This window comes from Struthio camelus, chromosome 17 (assembly GCF_040807025.1).
Source record: "Struthio camelus isolate bStrCam1 chromosome 17, bStrCam1.hap1, whole genome shotgun sequence".
Classification (NCBI taxonomy): Eukaryota; Metazoa; Chordata; class Aves; order Struthioniformes; family Struthionidae; genus Struthio; species Struthio camelus.
Genome location: NC_090958.1, coordinates 5,393,804 through 5,418,864, shown reverse-complemented (window position 1 = coordinate 5,418,864; position 25,061 = coordinate 5,393,804). Strand labels below are relative to the sequence as shown.

At 54.4% G+C, this 25,061-nt stretch overlaps 1 protein-coding gene across 2 annotated transcripts in view; it reads right to left on the bottom strand.

Annotated features, from left to right (window-relative positions):
- Positions 1-3,710: 3,710 nt before the first annotated feature.
- KSR2 (kinase suppressor of ras 2) overlaps positions 3,711-25,061 on the bottom strand; it is a 98,094-nt gene continuing 76,743 nt past the window's right edge. For both annotated transcript variants that reach the window (XM_068911145.1, XM_068911146.1), the window contains 6 exons: positions 23,735-23,831; positions 19,142-19,275; positions 14,853-14,984; positions 11,327-11,456; positions 10,744-10,877; positions 3,711-8,637 (listed from right to left, as the gene is read on the bottom strand). In XM_068911145.1, coding sequence (XP_068767246.1) covers positions 8,631-8,637; positions 10,744-10,877; positions 11,327-11,456; positions 14,853-14,984; positions 19,142-19,275; positions 23,735-23,831 — 634 coding nt within the window. In that variant the 3' untranslated portion in view covers positions 3,711-8,630. The remainder of the gene's footprint in view (positions 8,638-10,743; positions 10,878-11,326; positions 11,457-14,852; positions 14,985-19,141; positions 19,276-23,734; positions 23,832-25,061) is intronic.

The window sequence follows — 25,061 nt, the reverse complement described above, 5'->3', positions numbered from 1 at the left end:
TTTCCAGGAGGAAAACGCATTTCAGCGTTTCTGTCTTTGAACTCCGGGTTACGACTCTCCCGCTCCCGGCTGGGAGGAGAAGCGGGAATGATTCAGTCTCTTCACGTCCTGCCTGAATGGAAAACAGGCAGGGGGGCACACGAAGAAGGTGGAGCGCGAGCATAGGAAGGAGGTGCTCTTCCTAACTGCCCGCATGCCGTTAGCAGAGGGGTGCTGGAGATGTCCACCAAGCCCCATGGCAGGGACGCGACATGCCGTGGGAGCCCAGCTCGCAGGCTTTCTAAACCGGTTTCGCCAGATAGCTTCACACCCAGCTGCTTTAGTGCCGGTCCCCCACGCTGGCCCCCGTCAGCTCCTTGCACCATTTCTCACTGGGGTTCCTCAACGTGGGAGCAGAGCCCCGGCAAGACGCCACCACCCCAGGTCCCCACTCAAAGCCTTTGGCGTGCCTCACCGCCAAACCCCCCCCCCCAGCAGACAGCCGTGCAAGCAGCCGCGTGCTGCTCAGCAGACAGGAGGTTGCCCAGGCCCCTCGTGGGCCCAACGCTGCACCCTGTCCGCGGCTCCCGGCTTGGCGCCCCATCCGCCACACGTGTCCCTGCATCGCAGCGAGGCGTGCCGGGCTGAGCAGAGCTGCCGGGCCCACCATACTCCTTGCTCTGCACCACGAAACCGTCACCAACCTCGCGGCCCTCCACCGGCCCGGCCCGGCCGCAGGCGCCTTGGCTGCCCCGGAGCAGCCCCGCGGGTGCCTGAAAACACATCTGGCTTGAGGAGAGGTTGCAAAGCTGATGCAAAGCCAAGGCCACCTGGCAGGACAGCGCTTCATTTGCTGCCTAATAGGGGCATGTTACTGCTGCAACCGCAAAGTTAACGCGGACAAAGCCGGTTCAGACTGGAGGATCAGCGGTGCTCGCCCCTGAAACCAGATTGCATCGAGGGAAACAAGAAGGGGTTGCGGTGCGCGAGCCGTCTCCAGCACCGCTGGGCGGGCGGCTGTTCCAGAACCGGCAGTTCGCAGGCGACGCGGCTTCCCCGCCTGCGCGGGAGCGTCTCTCGGGGAGGCGCCGGGCGCTCCGCGGCTGCCGGTGCGCAGTGGCCATCGGTCCCCGGGGCAGGACGCCGCCGGAGCAGCAGAGCCCCTGGCGAGGGGCGAGCGTGGAGCCCTCTCCCGTCTGCAATGCTGAAAGGGGCCGAGGGGAGGAAACAGCCAAAAATAGGAGCGTTTCAGTTTGATCCCAGCAAGGGGAACCGCCAAAGAGCGGCTGAGGAGGGACACGTTGCTCCTAGCACGAGGTTTACTGCAAAGCCAGCTGCAAATGTTAGTGCCCTGTGGATTTGCAGGCCTGAAAATAGAGACCGGCCGGTGAAACCCAACCCGCTGCCAGCGAAACCCAACCACGCTCTGTCCCGTGGCGGCAGCCCCTGCCAGCGCATGGGGCACGCCGGGCGCTCAGGGCTCAGCCTGCCGCTGCCCCCTGCTCCGGGGCCTCCGGGCAGCCGCGCCGCAGCCTGGGGATGCAGCTGGCTTGGGCAGAAGGTTTCTTTTCAGCGCCCTGGCAGGGGGCCAGGGAGGGAAGCGATCTCGGCCTCCCTCCTCTGCTCCCTGAATTGCTGCTGTCATTTCCATCAACCTTTAACTCGGCGTCCCAAGGCTTCAGGGTGGGAAGATTGGGTTACGCCGAGCGGCTGCTCCTGGGGATGCTCTTGCACAAGGGCCTTTGCAACAGGGACCTGCAGGAAGGTTGTATTTGCCCACACAGAGCTGGCTTAGCACGGCTTTTCCCTGCAGCTGGAGAAAGGAGCCCAGCTGGGATCTTCCCGGGCCCCATCCCAGGCGAACGCCAGCGCCCGGCCCCCTGCAGCGCAGAGGGCGGCGATACAGGCAGGAGCGCAGGAGAAACAGCACCCATCTTCATTGGCTGGCATAGAGGGCTCACGGCTGAGTCCTGCCCCCTTGCTACACACCAGAGGCCAAACCGTTTGCCAGGTCTCAAGGCAAACTCACCCCTCAGAGCCCTCCTAGGGCGTCCCAGAGGGGCTAAACCAGCCAGTGGGCGCAGGGCATCCCAGGGTGCGGAGCCTGGCCGAGCTTTGCCGGCTCCGGGCTCCGCTCGGGGGCACGAGGGAGGGAAGGAGACCAGGCTGAGGGCTCGCCCGAGCCGTGAGGTCCGTGGCTGGCGTTAGCCGATGGCTGCTAATCACAGCTAATCCCGCTGATGAGCTGGGCCTTGCCAGCAGCCCATCGTCAGCCGCTGGCTCGGGGCTGCCCGGCTTCACTCTCTAGGAGATCAGCCGGCGGAGGCGGCTCTCGAGCGGGGACCAAGGCTCGGGGCAGCATGGCTGCAGGGAGGGAACGGCTCAGAGGTCAAGGGACGAACATCCAGGGCTGCGCTCGGCCCAGGAGCAACAGGGCTGGGGCAGCACCCTGCGGCGCTCTGCCCAGGGAGCCCCAGTGGCAGGGGCCAAAGAGTCATCAGACCAAACGGGACAGCTCTGTTTGGGGATTATACCTCCTTACAGCTGCCAGCCCGAGCACGCATCAGCTGTGGAGACACTTACCGTCACGCACGTCCCACAGACCCCCACCATAGGGGGCAAACAGTGTCCAGCTTCATTGCCGAGTTACTGCAGTCTTCCAAACAGAGGAGACCTGGCTGCAACAGGAGCACAGGAGGCAAAGTCCTGGTATTTAAGCTCGTATTTCACTCCATGCATTTCCTTTTCACCTGTTAGATATTAATGGCTCATGATGCATCTACAGCAAGAAGGAAATTACATACACATGCATATATTTAGGAGGCTCCTTCCTTCTGTGCACACTCAGACACATGTGTGTATATACAGATACCGCTCAGGGGACGCTCTAGTCTGCAAACACCATTGCTAGGGTTGTTTAGGGAATATATTGCATATTTATCCGTGTGCTGGTGCCTCATTATATACTAGACATCAAGCGAGCTCAGCATCCCCTGCCCTGGGCTCAGCAGGTGCTGGGAGCTGCAGCTACGGTTTCAATTAGCGGCTCTGTCCCTGGCGCGCTAGCGACATCGCTGCCCAGTTACACCCCAGTGCCAACCAGTAACGCTCCGGGTTCACCCCCCAGGCTCTATTTATTGCAAATACCCAAGTTGCGGTGACACCTCGGTGCAGCTAGCCGGACCGGTCCGTGGTGGTGCTATACCCAGCAGGAAGCAGCAAAGCCACACAAACCCTCCGGGAGCCTGGCAGGGTATCAGCGCGGAGCAGGCTGGTGCTGGCAAGCAGCCAAAACCCGCTCTTTGGCCCCAAACCCTCTACTTCTGGGACAGCCCCTTCCGCTCAGCCTCACTTTCCCCATCCCGAAGGCGACGATAACCCCTGCCCGGCACGCCACACAGTTTCCTGGAGGCCATCGCCGGGGCGAGCATCGCGCGTTCACGGCTTATTAACGGCGAGCCGTTGTTGCTTGGCCGTCCGAGCGCTCAGAGGAGGGACGGGCTGGGCGGAAGCACTACCAGTCCGCTGCGATTTTCTCCCAAACCGCGGCATCGGCGGCAGCCGCCGTCGTTGTTGCAGATTGATGTTGGCCCCGCGGTCAAACAGCGTGGGAGAAGGCAACAAAGCGAGCGGCAGCTGCGCGCAGCCCCAGTGTCTCCTCCACGGGGCCGGGCGGCGAGGATGCTCCAGGCCCCCCGGGAGAGGCAGAGCAGCACGAGCCTGGGGTGCAATCATTTGCAAAGTTTTTTATTGGCATAAATAATTCATACACTGTCACCTCACCAAACACTGCACGAAAAAGAAAGAAATAAAAAAAAAGAGGAAAAAAAACCCTGAAACCACGGGAACGAATGGCTAACCGTTTCGGCAGGTCACAGAGATTCGCACTCAGTCAGACAGCGGAAATTATAAATACTTTCTTAAAGTGTAGAAAACGTTATAAATGTTACTGTACAAATTTACATCGGGGAGATCCATCACGCCTTTCTCTTTTCTCTGTGTGTGTGTGTGTGTGCATGTGTGTGCATGTGTGTGTGTGTGTGGTTTTATTTTTTTATTTGCACCAGAATCAACTGTTCTTTTCCAGTGACAAGAATTTTGCAACAACAACAACAAAATATATATGTATATTTATGTATATATTTATAAAAAGAAAACAGAAAGAGGAAAACAGAAATTAAAAGTAGCTCATTCTGCAACGGTCAGAACTAACACTGAGAAAACAAAGCAGGCCATCAAGTTCAGTTTGAAACTGTACAGGATTTAGAGCTTGTTATATATGTATATATCTATATACATACATATAGAGATATGTATATATATTTATATATACCTTATGTACAAGAAAATGTAACAGCATACTTTACAGGGACCGGAAACTCAAAAGGCTTTTGCAGCGGACAAAGCTTCCCCAAGAATCACCGTTTGCGAAAATAAAATAAAATAAATAAATAAATAGAAATAAATAAAAATAAATAAATGGAGAAAAGGAGGAACCACATGCAACTCGCCGAGCGCTCGCGGTCTGGGGGGCTCACGGCCTGGCCAAGCGCTCGTCTCTGGGTCGCCCGGCTGGGCCGAGACCGACCTGCGTGTGCAAACTCTTGGGCAGCACCTGCCAAGCCCGAAGGCGGCGAGCGGCTCCTCCAAATGCAAGACGCACGTTTGCGGGTGCCGTAGGGCTGAGATCCGGTGCAGAGCTCCTTTGCCTCCTCAGGGCTGCTGCCAGGGTCGAGGGAGAGCTGGGCGAAAACGGCTGGGGCCAGACTTGGCTCATTCCACCCGTTAACTCGCCGGATTGCTCAAGGCTAAGCCAGACTTGGGGAACCACTGGGGAACGGAGATTCACATGGGATTACGGCCCCGTGCAGCCCAAACCGCTCGGAAGATGAAGGGGTGAGAGAGGGGGAAAAGGTGGATACGAAAAGAAACAGGATTGCAAGATATAAGTTAGCAGCCAAAGAAGGATATGGAGCTTTGGCACCATAAACCACACTTCCATCACCAGAGAGAGGCAACAACCCCTTGGCGCTGCGCTGGCTCGCACCTAACTGGATTTTGTCGGCTCGGTCCCAGCCGCGGGGTTACTAGTGAGCACGGAGACCTTGGGAAACCTCCGACGGCAGCAAGGTCAGGATGAGGGGTCCGCGGGGAAGAGCCTCGGTGGGTGACTAGGAACGAAGCAGCCACCAGCTCAAGGAGGGGACCAGCAGAGCATCGCCGGCACCACGCTGGAGACCGCTGGGTCCTGCCGACTCTCCAGATCCCTCTCAGAAAAGTCTCCTGCTCTTACAAGTGTCCTCTGCTCAGAAACGATGACAGCCTACAGGAGCCCGCTGCAGCGTGGGATCACCACCCCGCATCTCCACTCAAATAAGGTTCAAAATTCCCCCACAATAGGAAGGACCTGATTCTCCAAGGTGGACTAAGCCCTCATCACCCAGCGGCCAGGAGAACGGGCAGCTCAGATCCAGCTCTCTCAAGCAATAACGGCCCCCACGGAGGTGCGAGGGGCAATTTGGTACAAAACAAGCCGCTGCTCCAAACATCGCTGCTCGGAAACGGTCTCCACTCTTGCCCAGCACATCTTGAAATAACCCAGGTCTCTCCTGCAGCTCACGCAGCTAAACTGAGCAACCGGATGAACTTTCTTGCTCCTTCGGATCTCCTATTAGAGGGCATTGTGGAGAGGGTTTTTTTTCCTACATTCTCTCCAGGCTGAAGGACTGGATATTTTTAAACCGGGAAAAGAGCATGCACAAAGCTGGAGTTAAAAAACAAAGAGTGAAAAAAAAAACTTTTTTTTTTTGAATAATTAAGACTTTCAAAAACAAGAAAGCACGATGCAAATAACATGGCTGCATAAACAATCGTTGCTGCGCTGAATGGAGGGAAAGGAGCTGCTCTTCGGGGCTAATTTATGACAAACACAGGGTAGCTATTTTTCCATCTACACTACTGTGCAACGGCTTTCTCTACTCATGGCCTGGGTGAGGCGTTATCATGGGGTAGGAAGAGGAGAGGTGCAGAGGAAACGGTGACGTTTTTGTTTGTGAGCGCAGGGGCCACTTATTAAGAGGGGCCAAGGTGACAGGAAAAAACCAGCTCTGGTAGAGCTGTAGCAAAGAGAAATGTGGCTCTTAAAGGCTGAAGACAAGCTAAGAGCTGTCGGGCATAGGATCACTTGCAGACACCCAAGATCTGGCGCGGAAAGGCGAGCGCCCTGCCCTCTGCGGAGCAACGCAGTCAACCCGCCGCTCATCAGCTAACTCCTTCACTTGAGTCTTGGCCGACAAATTAGGGGAGGCATCTGTCACCAGCTGCTCAAAGTCTTGCGAGGAAATGTTTCAAGGTGAGATGTTGCTACCGAAAGCCAGGCGAGCGGAGGAGGGCTCGGCGCGTGGGCAGCAAACCCGCGTTACACCTTCCGAGGAGGATGTGGCACCTCCTAACGCAAGTTTGCACAACACCTACGGGGCTACGGGAATTTAGTGCTGAGTATCAACTGTGGCATCACCTTTTATCTCTCTCTGGCACGCTCCACTTGTGAGAAAAATCCCATCAGCTGCTGATGCTCTGAGTGATTTTCTACAAAGAGCGCCGCTGGCTCAGGATGTTAAGCCTGACTTAATTCCCAGCTATTTGCAAGACCTGTGGCAGCTTCCAGAGTCACCAGGTGAAAATCAGCCCAATCATGGCCCCCAGCAGCAACCAGGGCAGGTGCCGTGATGGCAGCCGGCTCCTGCAGGAAGTGCTGCCCCGTTTGCACCTTTCTTGGCGAAGGAAAGCGAGGCCAAGGGGAGCTACAGGTACTGGCTAAACCTGGCCCGCAACGTACCCTCGCGCAAGAAAGAACATTTTCCCATCTCTCAGATCAAAAAATCGCATCCGCCTCTGAGCCTACTGCTGCCGCGAGGTCTCCTGCCTCATGTACAACCTATTTCAGCCGCTGAGTTAGTCCAGGAGCAAACGTAAAACTCAACTAAACTAAATACATTGGGACAAAATGCAAAAATCCTGGCTTCCCCTGTTCTGGACCTGCGGATAGAGACTCAAGCCCTGCGCCATGAACCCGGGACAGACAGAGAGGACAGAAAGGGCATCCAACCGCTTTCTTATGTTCCTCCTTAATTAAAGTGATATTTCTTCCTAAATGCAACGTGGAGCAGGCATTTCTAACCTTTACTTACTCACACTAAAGCAGCCAAAACATTGGCAGAAGTGAGTTGGAGTAACTCCTAGCAAACGAAACAGGACTGGTTAGTTTGCAGAGCTGCAACGTCTCCAAATTAAAGCTAACTTATTCCGCAATTAAATCATTCAAGAGGGCTCCAGTTGAGCAATTAAGTTCAGTAAGGGCCTGAAAACGCAACTGGCTGTCATCTGTCGCTCGGCATCTCACACAACGGGCTCCAGGGCCCGTCTGAACTGGTGGTCAGAGGGACCCGCTGAAAACTCCAGCCCCGAGCCGCAGCCCCGAGAGCAGCTCTGTGGGGCGGTCCAAGCCCCAGCAGCGGGTAATATTTGCCACAAGGGTCTCCGGGCTTGCTGTTCCCTGCACGCTCGCCTTGACACCCCTGCACACCCTGCACTCGCTGCGGGTGCGTTTTCGCCCCGCGACCTGCCACACCGCCGGGTGACAGAGGCCACCTCCGGCACGACGGGAAGACGCGGCCAGACACAACTGCTCCGGCCGCACGCCCGGACTCCGGATGTGTCCAGCGAGGTCTTAAATACCCCACTGCTGCCTGCACCACCTACTTCTGGAGAGAGGGGCCACGAAAAGAGCAAAGTGGGTAAGAGCAGCACCAAGGAGGGCGAACAAGAGAGCGGCTTTGCTGATGAGCTCCACGCCAGGGCAAACGGCTAATTTAGCATGAATATGGATACGTGCCCTGCTGGGAGGGAGACGCGGAGTGGGGGAGCGCAAATGGGTCCGGCCAGGAAGGAGAGAAGCCACTTGTGAAAGGTCATGGATGTCCATTAAGGGGCTGCGGAGGAGCGCGGGAGCCGGGCTCCCCCGTCTCCAGCTCTGCAGATGGGTTTTCTCCGCGGGAGGCAGCTAAGAGCAGCAACGCTCCCACTCCCCTGGCAGGCGGGCACCGGCTCGAGTGGCAAACTGGTGAATCAGCAACGTCCCCCCCTTTTTTTCCCTTAACAAAAAATAAAATAAAATAAAAATAAAGAAAGAAAAAAAACCACCAAGGAAGAAGCAAATCCCCCCAAATGAACAACACTAGCGCTGACCATGCTGATTAGGATCGGAAAAGCCCTGGGGTTAAATCAAAGCTGTTTGCCCATTCGCTTCCCCCCTGCTCCGCAGGGAACCGGCGGGCAAACGCCCAAAGGGCAACTCCACGCGCAACTCCGGGCAACCCCGGAGGACCGTCCACCGTCTCCTCCCTCGCAGCCGGGCTGCGGGCAGCTGGCCCCCGCGTTCCCATGGGTGTGTGGCACCAGGCCGACACGGGGGTCCGGGCTGCATCCCGGCTCCGCGTGGCAGGACAGAGCAAAGCTCCGTGTGGGAAGAGGCTGCCTTCGTCTCACGCTGGCGGTCCGCAGCGCCCTCGGCTCTTCGGTAGCATACAGAGGGAGGAAGAGGAGAGGAGAGCTGAAGAGGGGAGGAAGGCACCGTCCCTTATGTCCTTCTGTCACAGCCTGGAGGAAGGAAAAACACAACACAGAGCGCAGTCAGCACCCGCAGGGGACGGCTCAGCGGTTTTGCCCACGGCACTGCAAAGGAGCAACCCGGCGCTAGCATCACCCCGGCACGGCAGCTCCCAGTGAGCACCGCGAGCCGCATGGACATCTCGGACAGTAGGCAAAGGGCCGAGCTGCAATGCCCCCTCACGTGGAGCAAGCAAAAGAGGGGGCCAGTAATTAAGGAGAAGCAAAAGCCCATGGCAGCCAGACCATCGCTCCGTGATTGCAAGACCTTTCCGAACGCAACCAAGCAATTACACAGGCTGCTGCGCTGGGGTTCAGCCACCTCCAGCTTTCCTCGTCTGGCTGCTGGAGCCACTCTGCTGCCTCCTCGGAGCACAGACCAGCAATTAACTTCCCTCCTGATTAAAGGCTTGCATTCTGGGTGCTTTGGGGGCCATCTGACCGCTGCCTTTGCCTTGTTCCCAGGGGTGCTGGAGCCCCTCCCGAGCACGGATGCTCACGGGAATGGGATGAAGGACAGGCCGCTCCAAGAGGGAGCACAAGGGTGGCACAAGGGGGACGCATCCAGCTGTCGTTGCGTCCACAACCCTGAAACAGCCTGCAGTTCGAGAAGAGGCAAGAGACGACTGCCGCAGACTGCCGGGCAGAGCTAACAAAGTGAGGAGGACTGATCAGCAGATGCAGGAGGAGACATCTGCATCTCAAAGCCCTTGGGCAGGCCCAAGTAGGATGCGTGCATCAGTTAGGAGTGCCCTCAGGAGAGCAACCCCTAGGTCAGCTTTGCACCTGACCATCTCTTCCTATAGGTGGCTTCCTATCTTCCGCCCGGGTTTCTGGTTTCCACAGTCTGTGAATGCGCTCCAGGATGAGGAGAAATCTCTTCCCTTTAGGTAAGGGTGGGAAACCTCTGCATGGTGCCACACTAGGCTTTTGGTTGAATTTTTTATAAATGATATATGAGGAATTTTAAGGCAAACGTTCCCACTCGCACAAACTTACAAAGGAAGAATATTAGTTTCTAAGTAATTCTTCTGCATTTTTTTCTGCTTCTACCAATAGACCAAATCCTGAAACCCTTGCTCAGGACCTACCCACACTGCATCTTTGCTGAAGCAGAGGGAGATGTAACTAAGCCAAAGCTCAGAAAGGAGCACCATTTGGCCACATGCTGTCGGTAACAGACCAGAAGTCGATCCTCTTTCCCCCCACCTCCAGGTCACGTTGCCTGCAGGTCTCAGGAGTGACTCCGGGCCAAGCAAGGACCCTTCAGAAATCACCCCCTCTGCTGATTTCTCTGGGCAAAAAGGAAAATCAGACTTCACAAGAGGGAAAGCTTTGCACGGGAAGGCTCAAGGGCAAACAAAATCCCAGGCAGGCAGGTGCTGCGTATCCCAAGATGTCTCTCCAAGACATCTCCAGGTCAAGGCCCACCTCTGACACCCATATGGGCCTGTGAACACCAGGAATTTGCAGAAGCAGCCCATAAAGCAGATGTACCTAATAACCTTCATCCTCTGCTGAATCAAACACGGGATCCCACTGATCTGACAATGTTTGTAGCAACTCAGGGGCACCGAGAAACCATGACTGCATGCCCTAGCATGGAGCACACTGCAGTGGGGACACCTTCCTCCAGGGCAACCCTCTTCCTCTTGCCTGCTTCGCTCTAGCTCCTTCCTTCCCACCCTCATCACCTCTTCACTTCTCCTTGAAGATGCTGGTTTTAGTCTGCCCTTGGACATCTCCCGGTTTTTCTCCCTCACATAGGATCTTCCAGTGGAAGCAAATCACCAGGCTCCTCCTGATCACCTCCAATTTTTACAAGGTCTTTCACCCAGAAGACAGCAGGCAACAAGGACAGGCAGAATTGCAATGACAACTCACATGTGCTGCAAACGTCACTCTGTGACCAACCACCCTTCCCTACCCAACCTCACCCACCCCTTGAGGCAGCAAGAACGCACATGGCACTGAACACATCCACAGCTCGTCCGTGTGTCCATCCAGCCCCAACCCCTCAGCAGCATGAGCAGTGTCTCGGGGGGCCCAGAACAAAGTCCTGGACAGTTCGGGAGGAAGGTGAAGGCAGAGACTTACTCCGCTGACTTCCAGAAGTGCCCGGGATGGGAAAGGCGACGGTTCCGCTTTGGCAGTTTCTCCAGCATGTCCATGAGCTTGGTGAAGGTGGGTCTCTCCTCTTGCTCGTAGGCCCAGCAGAAGAGGAGGATGTCCTGCAGCCACACAGGGCCAGGGCATGAGAAATAAGAGCCAAACCTTCTCCGGGCATGTCCCCCAAACCAAACATCTGCCCCACATCCCAATCCTTGAGCCCAGCGTCCCTCATCAGCTCCTGCAGGGAAATCTATTGCTTGGGCCCCATCTCCATCACCGCCTCCTTGTGAAGAGCCAGGGTGAGCAAGGGATGTGCAGGCCTTATTAATATTTGGGCAACGGTGGCAGGAACTGAGTCCTCGTCCTGCAGACTGGGGAAGAAGGGATGCCTTGCTTTTCTGCTGGCAGATCACCAGCACGGCAGAGCATTGGCTGAGGGGCATAGCACCCAGGGCATTCGCTGCTGCCGTGTCCGTGCGCTGCAACAGGGCACAGTCCCCCTCCATGCGGTGCACACATGCATGCATGCACGCACACACGGCTCTGCCGTTTGCCTCACGCCACTTACCGAGATCTCCTTGCCCATTCCGATCTGGCTGAGGTTGGGCTTCATCCCTCTTCCCACCTGCCATATTATTGCCTCCGCCGGCTGTGTCTTGAAGGGCCATTCCCGCGCGTGCAGCTCATACCAGATAGTGCTGTAGGAGAGAGTGGCACTGCTGGTTAGGAGAGTTAAGGAGCTCGAAGGTATCCCAAGGGGGCAAGCCTGAGTGTCACACTTGCCTCCATGTCCTCTCCCTGCTCAAAAATCATCCACAAAAAAAAAACCAACCCCATCTAGTGCCCACCGCCAGGAGAGTTTCTCAGAGGGCTCTTTGCAAAGAGGTCACCACTCCTATCTTACAGACAGAGAAACCGAGGCTGCTGACTTGGCTTCAAGCAAGCCACCAGGTCATTGGCATCCTCAGAACAGCCTCATCACCACCGGCACGATCCAAAATACAAAGGCACCTCACGCTAGGTGGTGAAACCCTGTGCCACGGCCACTGCGCACAGCAGGCCGGACGCTCAGCACCCCAGCGCGGCGAGGGCAACACCCCAGCGGCAAGCGTGGCTGGCGGGTGGAGGACGGACTCCGCGGGCAGATGCGATAGTAAGCCTGTTACATCAAGTGGAAATCTCCTACTGCGTTGCAATAGTCCTTCGACCTGCTGCATGTGGAGTAGCTTAATAGATAATGCAGGGGGTAAATACGCCTTACAGCTGCCGGGCTACCTTTTATAATCCCGCCACCTGCTCCAGCTGCATGTCGAAGGGAGCTTAGTGGAAGGAGAAGTGTGAGAATTTGCTTTTGCTCTTTTTTCCCCCTCCGCAAAGAGCATTCGGCTGTCAAAGCAACGGCGTGTGAGCTGTCCCATCCGTCCTCCCGGGGCAGCAGCACTGCCACCTCCCTGCGGGTGAGAGCACACGTGAGCCCGTGGCCATATGCTGCTCTGCTGCTCTTATCAATACGCCGAGGACCAACCTTCTCTGAAGTGCTTCGGTCCTAATTTCCATGTCAATCTGCAGCACTTTCCTTGCTGAATTCAACCAAAATGAGTAATTCAGCCAGGCGAGTTAACTGTGAATTCAGCCCCTCTCTCTCTGCCCAAGCCCCTGACTTTGGGGGCAGCGCTGCAAACGCTTACACTGAAAGGCCCCCAACTGTACAGTGGACACCCAACAGCTTGGGGGATTTGCCAAACGTGTCTCCTAAAGCGATTAGCAGTTTACTACATTAACCCCCAGGCTGCTGCATCTGCTGCCTGCAGACTCTGGCAGACCACACCTCGCTGATGTGTAACGGCACCATACAGACAGCCGACGCCACGGGACCCGCAGGCGCTTGGCTGACGGATCCCTTACAGCTCAGATACAGAGGTGAGCTGGAGCCACAACCGTTTTAAGCCTCTTTCCCTATATTCAGCCATGGGAATATCTTGAAACGGCTTCGCGCCTGGGCTAAGTTTCCACAGTTGGTGCCGGCCCAAGCTGCCGCCACAGCAGCCACGCTCCTGGCAGACCCCTCGCGCGCTCTCAGCCGCCGCTGCCTTCTCAGTCCTCCGCCCCCGCTACCGTGCAGCATTTCTCATCCGCTTCCCCCACGCTTTGAAGAAACATCAATCTTCTGCTTCCGAAGCGCTCGGAGGCAGACAGGCCTGTCCACGGGTATTGTTCTGCTCCGCATTTATAACATGCACCGAGACGTGACTTGAGGGGGAGAAAGAAAAAAAAAAATGTATTGTCCATGACAGCAGCGATTGCTGCACAATGCAAAACGCGCGCGGCGGGGGCAGATGGATGGCCTCGCGCGCTTCCTCTCCCAGGTATTCACGGAAAAGCAGGAATCCGTCAGCGAAGGGGAGCGCGTCTCAGCTGGCCAAGGAGGGACGGACTGCAAAGCGACAGCCGGTGCGCAGGCGAGCTCCCTGAAACGTGCCCAGCGCCCCGCGCCGCCAGGCTCACAGCCCCCGCCGCAATCTCAGTTCCCCACTTCTTGGGGATAAGCTCCAGCTCCAGCTGCCCCCGATGCGCTCCACGGATCCGCCTGGGGAAGAGGGAGGTTCGGGGATGCACTGAGCACCACAGCCCAGCGGGCCACAGCAGGAGCAGGCCTAGCAAGAAGGCAGTGAGAGCCCCTATTTCCAGGGCAAATTCCCTGAGCTGCAGTGTCCCTTCAAGGTTTGCCACCACGGCCACTTAAACCTGCAAGAAACGGTGCCGACGTGCACAGTAAACCTGGCAGAGCTACCGGGAGCCTGATAAACCAAAAGCAGCTCTTGGGAAGGGGAGGTAGATATCCCAATTTGGGAAAAATATCCATGGTTTGGCTGCAAATCTCCCTTTTGATTATACAAAATACCAGCGGGCCGACCACGCGGGGATACGGCAGCGGGGATGCGCACCGTTTCCCATCGAGGATCGCGCCCATCGCCCACCCACGCAGCGAGGACGTAGCTTCCCAGAGTTGTTAGAAGTCTGTCGTCTAAGGAGTCTTTAAAAGAGCTTTGCCCATTGTCATCACTGAGCCCCAAAGCAACACGGGGAAATTACGTGCAAGCTAGCCCCTCTGCAGCTGCAATGGCAACGCCCCCCGGGAACGAGCCATCATCATCCCAGGCTTGGGGAACACCAGAAACAAGAAAGCGCAAAAACGGGGGAAAACCGTCTAAAGAACTTGCCTGCAACTTTACATAAGTGCAGAACTCTCAATACCAAAGCAAACCAAAAAACAACTTCCAGTCTAAATAACGGACTTTCACTTAGTTCGATAAGATCCCTTAATTACTTCTTTTGTGGGGTTTTTTTGTGCTAAAGTTATATCTCGAGGGAGAAAAAAACTCCAAACCCTTACAGCTTTAATTACTGCATTTTTGATGGAAATATCACATCAGATAACAGCTCCACATAAACTAATCACCGCAGCCTGCAGTTTTTATGGTGTCCATTGGCACAGCACGCAAGAAAATTAATCCACCGGAGAAAACCTATAGCCCTGCGTCTGCCCCGAGAAAGATTTTATCGGGGGAATGATTGGGCTCCTGTCATAAAGGATGTTTTCTTTTCGATAAATAGCGCAAATGATTAACTGGTTCACTGAACGCTCTCACCAAAGGAGGTTCATCAATTATTGTATTCGCAGGCGTTTGGCATCTCCTCCCCCTGCGCGCCTCGGTTTTGCAGCGATGCCATTTGCAGACACCCATCAGGGAGAAAGGGGGATTCTGAGTACAGCTGCACCCCCGTCCCGCTTTCAAACTGATTTCTCAGCACTAGCCATGCTAGGAATATTAAAGGACATCACGCCAAACACAAATCCCCAGGAAGGGCTGATTCTTGTTTCCCAAAGCCAGCCCCGGTTTAGAGCTGAAAAACGTGGATTTGGGGGGTTTTAATTGGAATCTTCCCGAAGCTGAAGATGCTCCGACCCCAGCAACGGGAGCTCCCGCTCTGCTTTCCCTGCCCATCCGGCTGCTGGGAACAGGTCACACCCGACACGAGCGTGCCGGTCCCCTGCAGCGCAGCTGCCCGCCCGGCCCACCACGGGGACTCACCCAAGTGCAAAAACATCCGAATGCTTGGAGAAGGGCAGCTTGTCCTCCTCGGTGTCGGGCGAGAGCTGGCGGATGATCTCCGGGGCGAGGTGGCACAGCCAGCCGTTCTGGATCCGCAGCTTGTTCTCCCTCCTGAGGAAACACAGAGCCGGGGCCGTGGGTGCCCGTCCCGCCGCGCTGCCAGCAAACCACCCCGCGGCACCCTTGGGAGCCCTGGGTCTTAACCCTGCTTTGATAAATGGAGAGCAGAAACGGTGGCGGCGCTCCTGGTGCAGGGCCGCCGTGGGACCGCGGCGAGGGGCAGCGATGCCCAGGGCTGGCACCGGCCGCATCCACGTCCTCGCGCCGCCGCAGAGTCCTCGCTGCCACAATTGCCCCAAAAGTCCTCAAAAGAACATGGGCAAAGCGTGACCTGGGGTTTTAATGCCCTCAGTATTAACACCCGGTTCGTTTTCTCTTGCAGCAGTCGGACAAAGACAGGGATGAGCAGGAGATTTGGTGCCGGTGGGCAAGGCCAGGCCCACTCTAGAGCCAGCCCTCATGACTTCCTTCCCCTTTGCCCCTACGTGACACTGAACTTTGTCCAGCAAATGTGAGCAATGCGTGGAAAAAAAGGCCATGCTGGCACTGGCATAAAAAAAAAATCCTCCAGGCAACTCATGTGGCTCCCCCTTGCCCCTGCTCCCCAAGGGGCTGCTCTACAAAAACAATGCTCTTCCCTCTCTGGCAGAAGGTAAGCATCCACTGGAGGGACAAGCCACCCTGGACGTGGCTGTGGGACATAGGTGGTCTAACGAGGAGTTAGCCCACATTACTTTGCATTTATGGTGAGCAAAGAGCAGGTAAATGGTCAGGTACTACAGTGCAGCTGATGGATGGTGACTTGTTAAGCAGCTCGATCACGTGTCTGAGCCAAATTTGGCAGTGTACATTTGTAGAAGGTAACAGAAGCCGCATGATGTTGTATCAGGACAGAAAACAAAGAACCTGCCTTTTCATAATGAGAAGTTTTTGCCTGTTGGGGGCTTTGATTCCCTCCATAGGGTACCGATCCCCATGCGGTGAGGGACAGGCTTCGGAGTCACCTGCCTTCCCAAACTTCAGTCTGTGACCAAAATCTCAAAGCTTGGGTCTGCCTCACTCTGCGCAGCAGCTCTTGCTCTGGGGGCCAGAGAGACACCCCCATCACCCTGCGGCTCCGTTCCCACCTGTGCCGAGAGGTGAACCCCCCCCCCCCCCCCCATCACCAGTGCGCTCCTGATCCTGTTTTCCCCAAACTTTCTCAGGCAGACCGTGAGCAAGCCAGCAAAGGACACCAGCCCGTTAGAAACACGGCCACCACGGCATTGCGCAAAGGGGCAGCGCTGGAGGCTCAGGACAGCACGAGGAACTGGCTCAGCTCATTACGTCTCCATCACCGCTCCAGGAACTCGACAGCTCCTCTTCATCTTGGCCGCGTAGGAGGGCGTCTCAGCAATCAGGAGCATCGGTGATGCTCAGGCGCCTCTCTTCTCTGGGAGGCAGAGGCAAGAGCACTCCAGCACAGGAGGGAAGCTCTCAGCTCCCACCGATGAGCTCCGATTTCCATCCTTGATCCGTGCACAGGGCTCTTAATTACAAGCTGACGTTAAGCACTGGGGTCAATTAAAGAAGGCACAAAGGTACTTTCTCTTCCTTCCCCACCAGCGCTCTTGACGTTTATGCTCATGACTCTTGTCCCCAGGTGGGCAAGGTGGAGAGAGACAACCAGGCAGGCTCAGATCTGCTCCATAGTCCTCAGCAAGGCCAGGCCTTGGTTTTGTGGCCTTTTTTTTTTTTTTCGCAGTCCCCCTCTGTTCTCTCCCAGGCTGTGACAGCTCTGAGATGATTTGAGGTAGCCCCGTGCCAAGGTCCTTGTGGACTCAGGTCACCCAGTCCAGCAGCACCCCAGGATCGGGATGCCCTGCTCGCTCCAGGAGGTTCTGGCAGTGGGATCTGGCTCTGAGCTCCAGCATGAGCCCACCCAACATTCATGGACACCCAAGTATGCAGCCTAAGGGCTGCTGAGCCTCCAGCAACGAGGGCTGAGCTGTAACAAAACCCTAGATTTGGTTAAATTAAGGCAATTTGGGATTTCATGACAAAAATTGGGCTGATTTCATAAATGACCTGGCCACTTTGACTAATAGAAAGGAACAAAATCCAGTGAGCATCTTGCAAAGACCAGTGAAGGAAAAGCAAGCTTACAGTAAAAAGTGAGAGCAGAAGAGCTCTTCAGACCACTCAAAATCCACCTCATGCTCTTCCTAATTACAGAATAGCCCTGCTAAGTCCAAGAATGTTTTATATAAAGGAAAGATAAATATGACTTTATCAGGGTAAGGTGTTATATTATGAAGCCTCTTGAATGCAGTTATGATAGCTGCCTTATTTTTAAGAAGAGCAACTGCATTATTGCACAGATTGCAAAAAACAACTCAAGGCAAGCTTTTGCTAGGAGGAAGAGGAGGGTTTTTAAATCATGGTAGGCGACATGCTTCAGTCACCACAAGGCAAGCCCTGGTGAAGACAGCCCAGTGCGTAGTTCTCATCCACGTCTGCAAGCCGCGGCAGGAGCACAGGCCTTCCCTTGACCTGCAATAAGCTCCCTGCTCCACTCCAATGCTCACCCAGTGGCCACCCAAGCCTCAGAGGCCCCAAAACTGGACCTTCCTTGCTATTCTTTATCTGGGAGAAACCGTAACAAGCAAAAAAATGTCCCTCTGGAAAGCTGAAAATCTCATCTGACTCAGAGATGACAACTGATGCCGCAATGAAAAGGGAAATCAGATCACCAGACACTTTCTGCTTCAAAAACTGTGGCAGCTGGTGAGTGCAGACCCCAAAAACTGGAAACCTTCCCCCAGATCTCTGGCAGCAGCAGATTCATACCGAACTCTGCGTGTTTTGGTGGAGCGAGCAGTCAGGATAAGCTATACTGAAAGCTCCTTTTCTGCTGCATTTCTCCGCTGCGAGCCTGCCAGGGAAAGTGGCAGGACTGTGGTATTTCTTGGGCTTTCAAAGCTTTTGGCTAAGTTTGTGCGAAAAACAGGAAGACAATAATTATGCAAGTGGTAAGAAAAGGCCAGCAGCACAGTCAACCGCTTTGTGCAACAACTTCTGCTCTTCTTCCTTTCCAAGGCTGCTGAAATCCTGTGTTTTTTGCCCTATCATTTCTTTAGCTTGAAAACTTCCCAAAGTGCTGGAAAAACATTGAATAATAGGAAACATTTACCAAATGTGGTTGATTTCAAACCTAAAAAGACAAAAAAAGTTGCAGTGCTGTAAATGCCTTTCTGAGCCTGGCTCTTGGCTTTCTGTCAAGAAAAGCAGCTCTCTGCAGCGGCTCATCATGGCCACCGTGACCAGATGTTTGCAGCAGCAAAAGGTCACCGGAGCAGCTGGGGGACAGCCATGGCCGAAGGGGACATGTCAGCCCAGGCTGCCACTGTGGCTGCATCGCTCAGCGGCCAGCAAGCGCGAGACGCAACAGATGCCTAAGGATGATAGGGGCTGCATCAGGGAAAGGCCAAGGTATGAGCCGGCTTTCACGACCCTGGCGAAACAGATCCCAAGGAACATCTTGCAGGGGGTTTTTGGGCACTGAGATGATGCTCAACCCAAGGAGGAGTTTGGGGCCAAGAGGCCTGGCCAGAGCCAGGTCCTGCCCCTCCATGTCTAAATGGTGTTGGAGGCTCATATGCAGCCGCGTGCTAATGCTAGTGCTGATAAAAGCAAAACTGCTTTCCCAACACTAGGCTTAAGAAATAAAATAAAATACAAGGAGGCAGGTGCGCAGCCCTGCACCTCCATCCCCAGTCTGGCAGCGTGCAGTAGCTGCGTGGAAAGAGGCAGAGACGGCTGCTTCCAAGGTGCAAAAACCAACCTCTCAAAGCTGCAGCTCTGGAGTCTGTGAGGCCTTTAGAGATGTTCAGCAAGGATTTTGCACTGCCAAATACTCCTCTGAAGGCTGTTGTGCGTGGAGTCGCACGTTGAAGGAGCGTGCCGTGGTCGGGGAGCTACCAGCAGCCTGGCACACCCGCAGCATGACCCCATCGAGCTACTGCTCTCAGAAGAGAAACCCAGACCGCAAGGTTCACGTCAACGAGAAAATCTGGGCAAAATCACCCCTGTGCACGCCCTCCCTCCTGCCGTCCCAGCTCATACGGGGCGATGTAAGCCAGGGGAAGGAGAGAGGGCAGTCGCTGCTTTGGACCGCGGAGGGCAATCCCGGCGTTCCCAGCAGACGACTGACCCGTGCTATGTCCTACCTGCCTGCTTGCAGCACTCCTGAGATGCTGAAGAGGCCGAAGTCCGTGATGACCACCTTCCCGTTATCATAGAAAACATTTTTCGACTTCAGATCTTTGTGAAGGATCCCCTTGGCGTGCAGGTACCCCATTCCCTAGGACAGAAAAAAAAAGAAAAGAAAACTGAAAGAGAGGCAGGAACAAAGAGGATTAACGCCAGAGGAGACGGGGCAGCTCCCGCGATTGCTGGGATGGGGAGAGCCCAGCCGCTATGTCCCTCTCCCTACAGAGCTGGAGCGTTTGCACCAGGGCAGTGCATCCACACTAGAAAGCTGGGACTGGGCCAAACCAAAACCAGGCTGCACATCCCGAAATGTCCGTTAATGCTCTGCCTCCCTTTCCCTGCCAAAAGGAGCGAGGGCGGGCAGCCAGCAGGCCTCGGGGTTGGGGTGGCTGGTGCTCGTGGGGGCTCGGAGAGCGCTGCTGCGGGAAGGAGCCCGAGCCCCGGTGCTCTCGGCTGAGCTGGTGCCTGCTCATCTTCCTGACTCATTTCTCATGCAGCAAAAGTAACGGCCTACAACATCGCAGCCGCTCTCCTGAAATCCTCTGCTGGGAAATTGATGATGATGACTTGGCCTTCGTTTTCTTTTGGGTTTGGGAGCTGAGGGGTAATAAGTCAGAGCTCTCCATCACCACCGCTGCACACCCGGGCTGAGTCATTAACGCTTCCTACATGCACACCGACACCATTAGCCTGCAAACAAGAGCCTCGTAGGAGTCCCAGCTTAATTCTTTTTCCCTAGGAAAAGCTACTTGGTGGTTAATTAAAATTATTGCTAATGATGCAAAAAAGGCCATGGGTGGGAAATCCAAGCTCACTGGCACCGGGCTTGTTTAGCATCGTCAAACGGAGCAGACTGCAGACAGCTCCATGTGGCGGGCGTTTAACTCCGTAGGATAACCAGCCTTGTGAGCAGGGAGAGCAGTAAATGCCATTTATCCTGACTCTAGCAAGGCTTTCAACACTGGCTCACACGACACGCTCTTAGGCAAACAAGAGAAACTTGTTCTAGATGAAATTACCTTTGGATAAATGCAAAACTGGACCAAAAACTGTTACTTTGGAGCAAATATCAACTGTTCATTGCCAACATGGAAGGATTTATTAAGTGGATTTCCACAGGGGTCTATCCTCACGCTGATATTTTCATGCGTTTTCATTAACCACACAGGCAGCAGAACAGGAGTGTATTTTTGAATTTGCAGATGATACGGAGACAGGAGGTACAATTTGCACGAGGATACAAACTAAAACTCAAAATGGTCCTGACAAACTGGGAAAGCAATCTGGAAAAAAAGAAAACGTAGACACAGCTGGGACTTGGCAAAGTCCCAAAAAGATCAAGGAATAACCAGCAGCAGGAACGAGCCAGGAGCAACCCTAGAGCTGGCATGTGGCCGGGATGCCACCAACCATACGTCTCCCACCCTGTGCCGGCTTCAAGGACCGCATGGATGCGTAGGGACCAGTGTGCAGGTCTGCAAAACTCAACCACGTGGCCAGACCAAATGAAAAGGAGCTGTTTAGCCTGTAGAAGAGGAGCGGAGACAACTCGCAGAACTGCCAAGGACGGCTGCCGCGGGGAAGGCAGTAATGGCTCAAAATGCAGCAAGGAACATTCACCGGGGACAGACTTTACAAAGGAGGGAGATGCTGGGTTTGGAGACAGAGGTGGCCTTGGCCCCAGCCTAGATGCAGGGCTGTACTGCCAGCAGGGGATACATGTGGATGTCAGTGGAAAAAGAGGTGGCTTTGCAAAGCCAAGCATTATATAAAGCCTCCAGAGTGGCTAAGAGGTGCCTACAAGAAAAAGCACACTGCATGCACAGAAATCCAGAGGCAGCCCACTAACCGCTTGCTCTCTCCCAGCAGAGCAGGTGCCGTTTGAGATACTTCCCAAACTCGAGGCGGGGATTTTGTGGCAAGGCCAAACTTCCCTGGTAGCTGTGTGTGCATTTGCCCATTGAGATTTATTTACTTTGGCAACTGATGGAGGCTCAGCGGCGGGCTGCGTTTTGGGAAACGGAGCCAAGCCTTTGCTGAAGGTGTTTCCCAAGGCACTCTTGGCCTGGCAATCGGCCCTTCCGACAAACCCCAATCCCACACCTGGCTCCACGGAGCATAGCGCAGATCCCACTGCAAATTCCATCCCCGCTGGCTTCGCCGCGAGGATCATCTGTGAGAAAACAGTCCCCGTGCAGTAATGCCTTAATTCGCTCAGATGTCCTGTGTATGTGAAAAGCCAGCTCCCTCTGCCGGCTTAGCTTCTTAAACAAATTAACTTTTGCCTCCGGGGAATCACAGCGTAACGAGAACCCTTGCACCCAGGAATCCAACAAGCTTAAAGGATCAACTATCTCAGACAGAGCCTCAAAGGATGAAATCACATAACCGCTGTGACGGCAGTAGCGCAGCCCAGGCATCCTCTGTGCTCTTACATCCACTTCCTTCGGGTGACACTGCCCCGAGCCCTTCCTAAGCCAAACCAGCAGGAAATTTTTTAACAAGACGCTGAAGATGCAAACGGACGTCACGGAAAGAAATAGCAGGCAGGAACGACTGGGTGATGCAACGAATGGCTCCCATGGGGAGTGAGCTGTCACTTGGTGCATGAAATGTGTCCTCTTCCAAAAGCGTCAGACCTGCACCCATGGCTCTGGTTGCCCTGTTAGGAAGCACCTCGGCAAGCTCTGCAGTGGAGTCCAGCACAGGAGTCCAGCAAACGGTTAGAAAGATGGAGAGAAAGAGTGAGTGAGTGGCTGTGCCACCCCTCTTCCCTTCAGTACTCAGCTAGCGAGGTGGCTACCACAGCCCGAAAGGGATTTTCCCATCTTTGGTTGAGGCTCAAAACAAGACATCTGGATTCCTCTTCACTTGGCACCACCAGCCACCTCCAGATCCACCAAAACATCAGCCTCTACATGACATAGAGAGGCAGGAAAGCAAAGAAACTCCAAAAAGCCCTCCTGCCACGCAGGTGGTGCAGGCGCCAGCACCAGGCGGCCGTGCCGCAGCTGGGTCTGGCCAGGACGCAAGCACGGGGCTGCCGCAACAGCGGAGCAAGGCACCTCTCCTGCAAACGGGAGCTGCTGTCTCTAAACCCCTGCCATGCCGTGGCATGCTGGACCTCAGCACCTGGGTCCCACAGCACCGATGTCGTCCCGCTGCGAATGACAGCTGCGCGTTTCACTTGCAGACCCAGGTCAGACTCAAAGGCCTTTTTGTTGCAGTGCGAGCAGCCCTCAAATACTCCCAAAGGGGAGAGGAAGTGGGAAAGCAGGTTTGCTGGCACTGGGGAGGAAAGCAGGTCTGAACATATTAAAGGCATTAAGAAAGATTGCTTTTATGCTTCAGTGGATCTCATGGGTAATATTTTTTCACAGTGGCTCTTCCTTCACATAGATAGGGACATGAGCAGCACTGGATCTAACGCTGGCGATTCCTTGCGGCTCCACCAAGAGATTTCACCTGCATCTCAGATACGTGCTTCTGCCCTCTGTTTGAACAGCTCTCAAATCCGTTCTTAACGCAACGGCAGCTGCACAAAACAGCAATCTCCTAGGCTAGTCCTCAAAAACCCATTCAGCTGCCTTTTCCTTTTGACACCTCCCAGACGCCACCATAACCTGGCTCTCGCCCACATCTCCGGCTTGGCGAGTCACCCCGAGATCCGCCTTGCGGTGCCCGGGCAGATGCGGACGGCAGGCCCCCAAATTCGGCAATGCACTCGACTCAGCAAAGCAGTTAAGCATATGCTTAACTGTCAGGTCCTGCTCAAAGCCGAGTGGCTTCCGTGGAATTTAAGGCAGCGCTTGAAAAATGGTATGCACTTAAGAGCTTTACTAACACTGGGTCTCAGTAAATGCAAAATAGGCAATCAGAGAAGAAGAGATGGCCTGATCGCAGCCAGTTAGGGAAATGACACTCTTCGGGATATACTGCAAAACATATAGGCTGTTTTATAACATGGATTTGAATATTTAAGCAGGTTTAAGTTCTGCCAGAAAAAAGAACCTTTTTCATGGAAATATGTTAAATAGGAAACCATCCCCCGATGACTGGTCTTGCTGGGGGCTTGAGGTGCTGACTGACCTGGAGCTGGGCACAAGGGGAGTGTTGGGGCTGCTGCAGCAGAACATGTGCTCAATGCTTTTGTTTGGTATTAAATCAGTTTGGAAAGACGGTATAACCCTACGCGAGTGCTGATACACACACTCGATAGGAAACTTTGACCACTTGGGACCCAACATCCAAACCGCTTCACCCTGGCTCTGCTGAGCCATGTTCCTCCCCGAGATCTATTTAAAGGACATGTCAAAGTTGCATTTTGAGTCATGTCTGTGGAAGAAAAAGCATTTTTAGATCAGGAGAGCTTGCATGTGCTCCGTCTCGTTGCATGCACACGCACCCACCCTGAACACCACTGCAGTGATCCCTCCTAAGTCCTTGGCCCACCCCATCGGGCCCTGTGCTGCAGGGATGCTTTCTTTAGAGACACCACCGAAAACTTGGACCAAGTGCAGATTATTTCCCGGCAGTGCCCCATTCCGTACCTTCACAATTTCTTGAGCTATCTGCCTCGTCTTGTTGACGTCCAGGACAATTTTGGCATCTCTCACCACCGAGTAGAGAGTCCGTCCTTTACACAAGCTGGAAGAACAAGAAAGGAAAAAGGAGAAAAAAAGCGGTTTAGAAACCCCAGCTGGAAAACATCACCAATTTGTAAAGACAGAAACTGTGACAAGGAACTAAATATAGCAGCAAGGGTTTTGGCTACGTCTCAAGGCAGACGAGATCCGGCAGCGAAGCTCAGGTCTCGCCCCTTTTGGCGCGTTGGGGAGGGACTAGCTCTGTTCCCCAGCGCCTCCTGCCACCTCTGTCCGCGTCCTGAGCTGGGTAACCCGTAACCCGGGCTTATTTCTTGGCCTTTTCCCCATTTCCTAGCCATAAAGAAACCACCTGGCCCTCCTGGCTTCAGACTTTTGTGCAAAACTGTCCACATCTCTCCGCCTCTTCCCCTTTGGGATATAATACTCGCAGATGTAATATGAGCCAAAAGAGGAAAGAGGGGGGAGAAAAAAAAAAAGCCAATGCACTGTACAATGTCCTCCAATTTTCCTTCTCGTACCAATTACAGTAAAATCTATTTACAGAGCCTTAATTACCAAAGGCAGCTGTAGGGGGAGGGGGGGCATATAAACCAATTAAAAATATATTGACATTTGAATATCATAATGGAGGACGTGGGTGGATGCTGCCTCGACTCCCGCCCACGAAAGAGGGCTTTTTTGCTTTTCTGCAGCCACCTACGCTCGTTACACGCAACTCTAGAAAGCCGAGACTGGATACCTGGGCCTGGGAAACGAACTGTCAGGCGCACACACATCTCGTTAAGCAGGAATCACAGCTGCTGATTTGGTCCCTTCTCATTAACAAACAAAAAGTTTCGGTTTTTAATCGCTCGGCCTGCCTGGGTGCTGCAGCCCCCTTTCCCTGCTCTCCATCCTCTCCCCGTCTCGCTCCTCTGTCCTTACCGGCCTCCTTCTGCTTGCAAATCCCTGAAAAATGGTGGGACTCAGCATGCAAGAGCACATGCAAGCCACCAGCGACGTGAAATCGGAATGAAAACGTGGAAACCAGGAAGCATTAATATCACTGGCTGGTAAACAAAAAAGGGAAGATTTTTATCAGCACGGCAGCAGTATGTGCACCGAAACCCGGAGTAATGATCCAGATGCAAGAGACTGCCCTGCTTCTAGGCAAAAAGCTCTGACGTCCCTTCATCGCTGGAGAGCCCAATTTTAAGGGCAAACAACAAGGTGGGAACAGGACCAAGGCAGTATTATGTGAGTTTTGAAAGACAATACCTTCCTTCGAAGC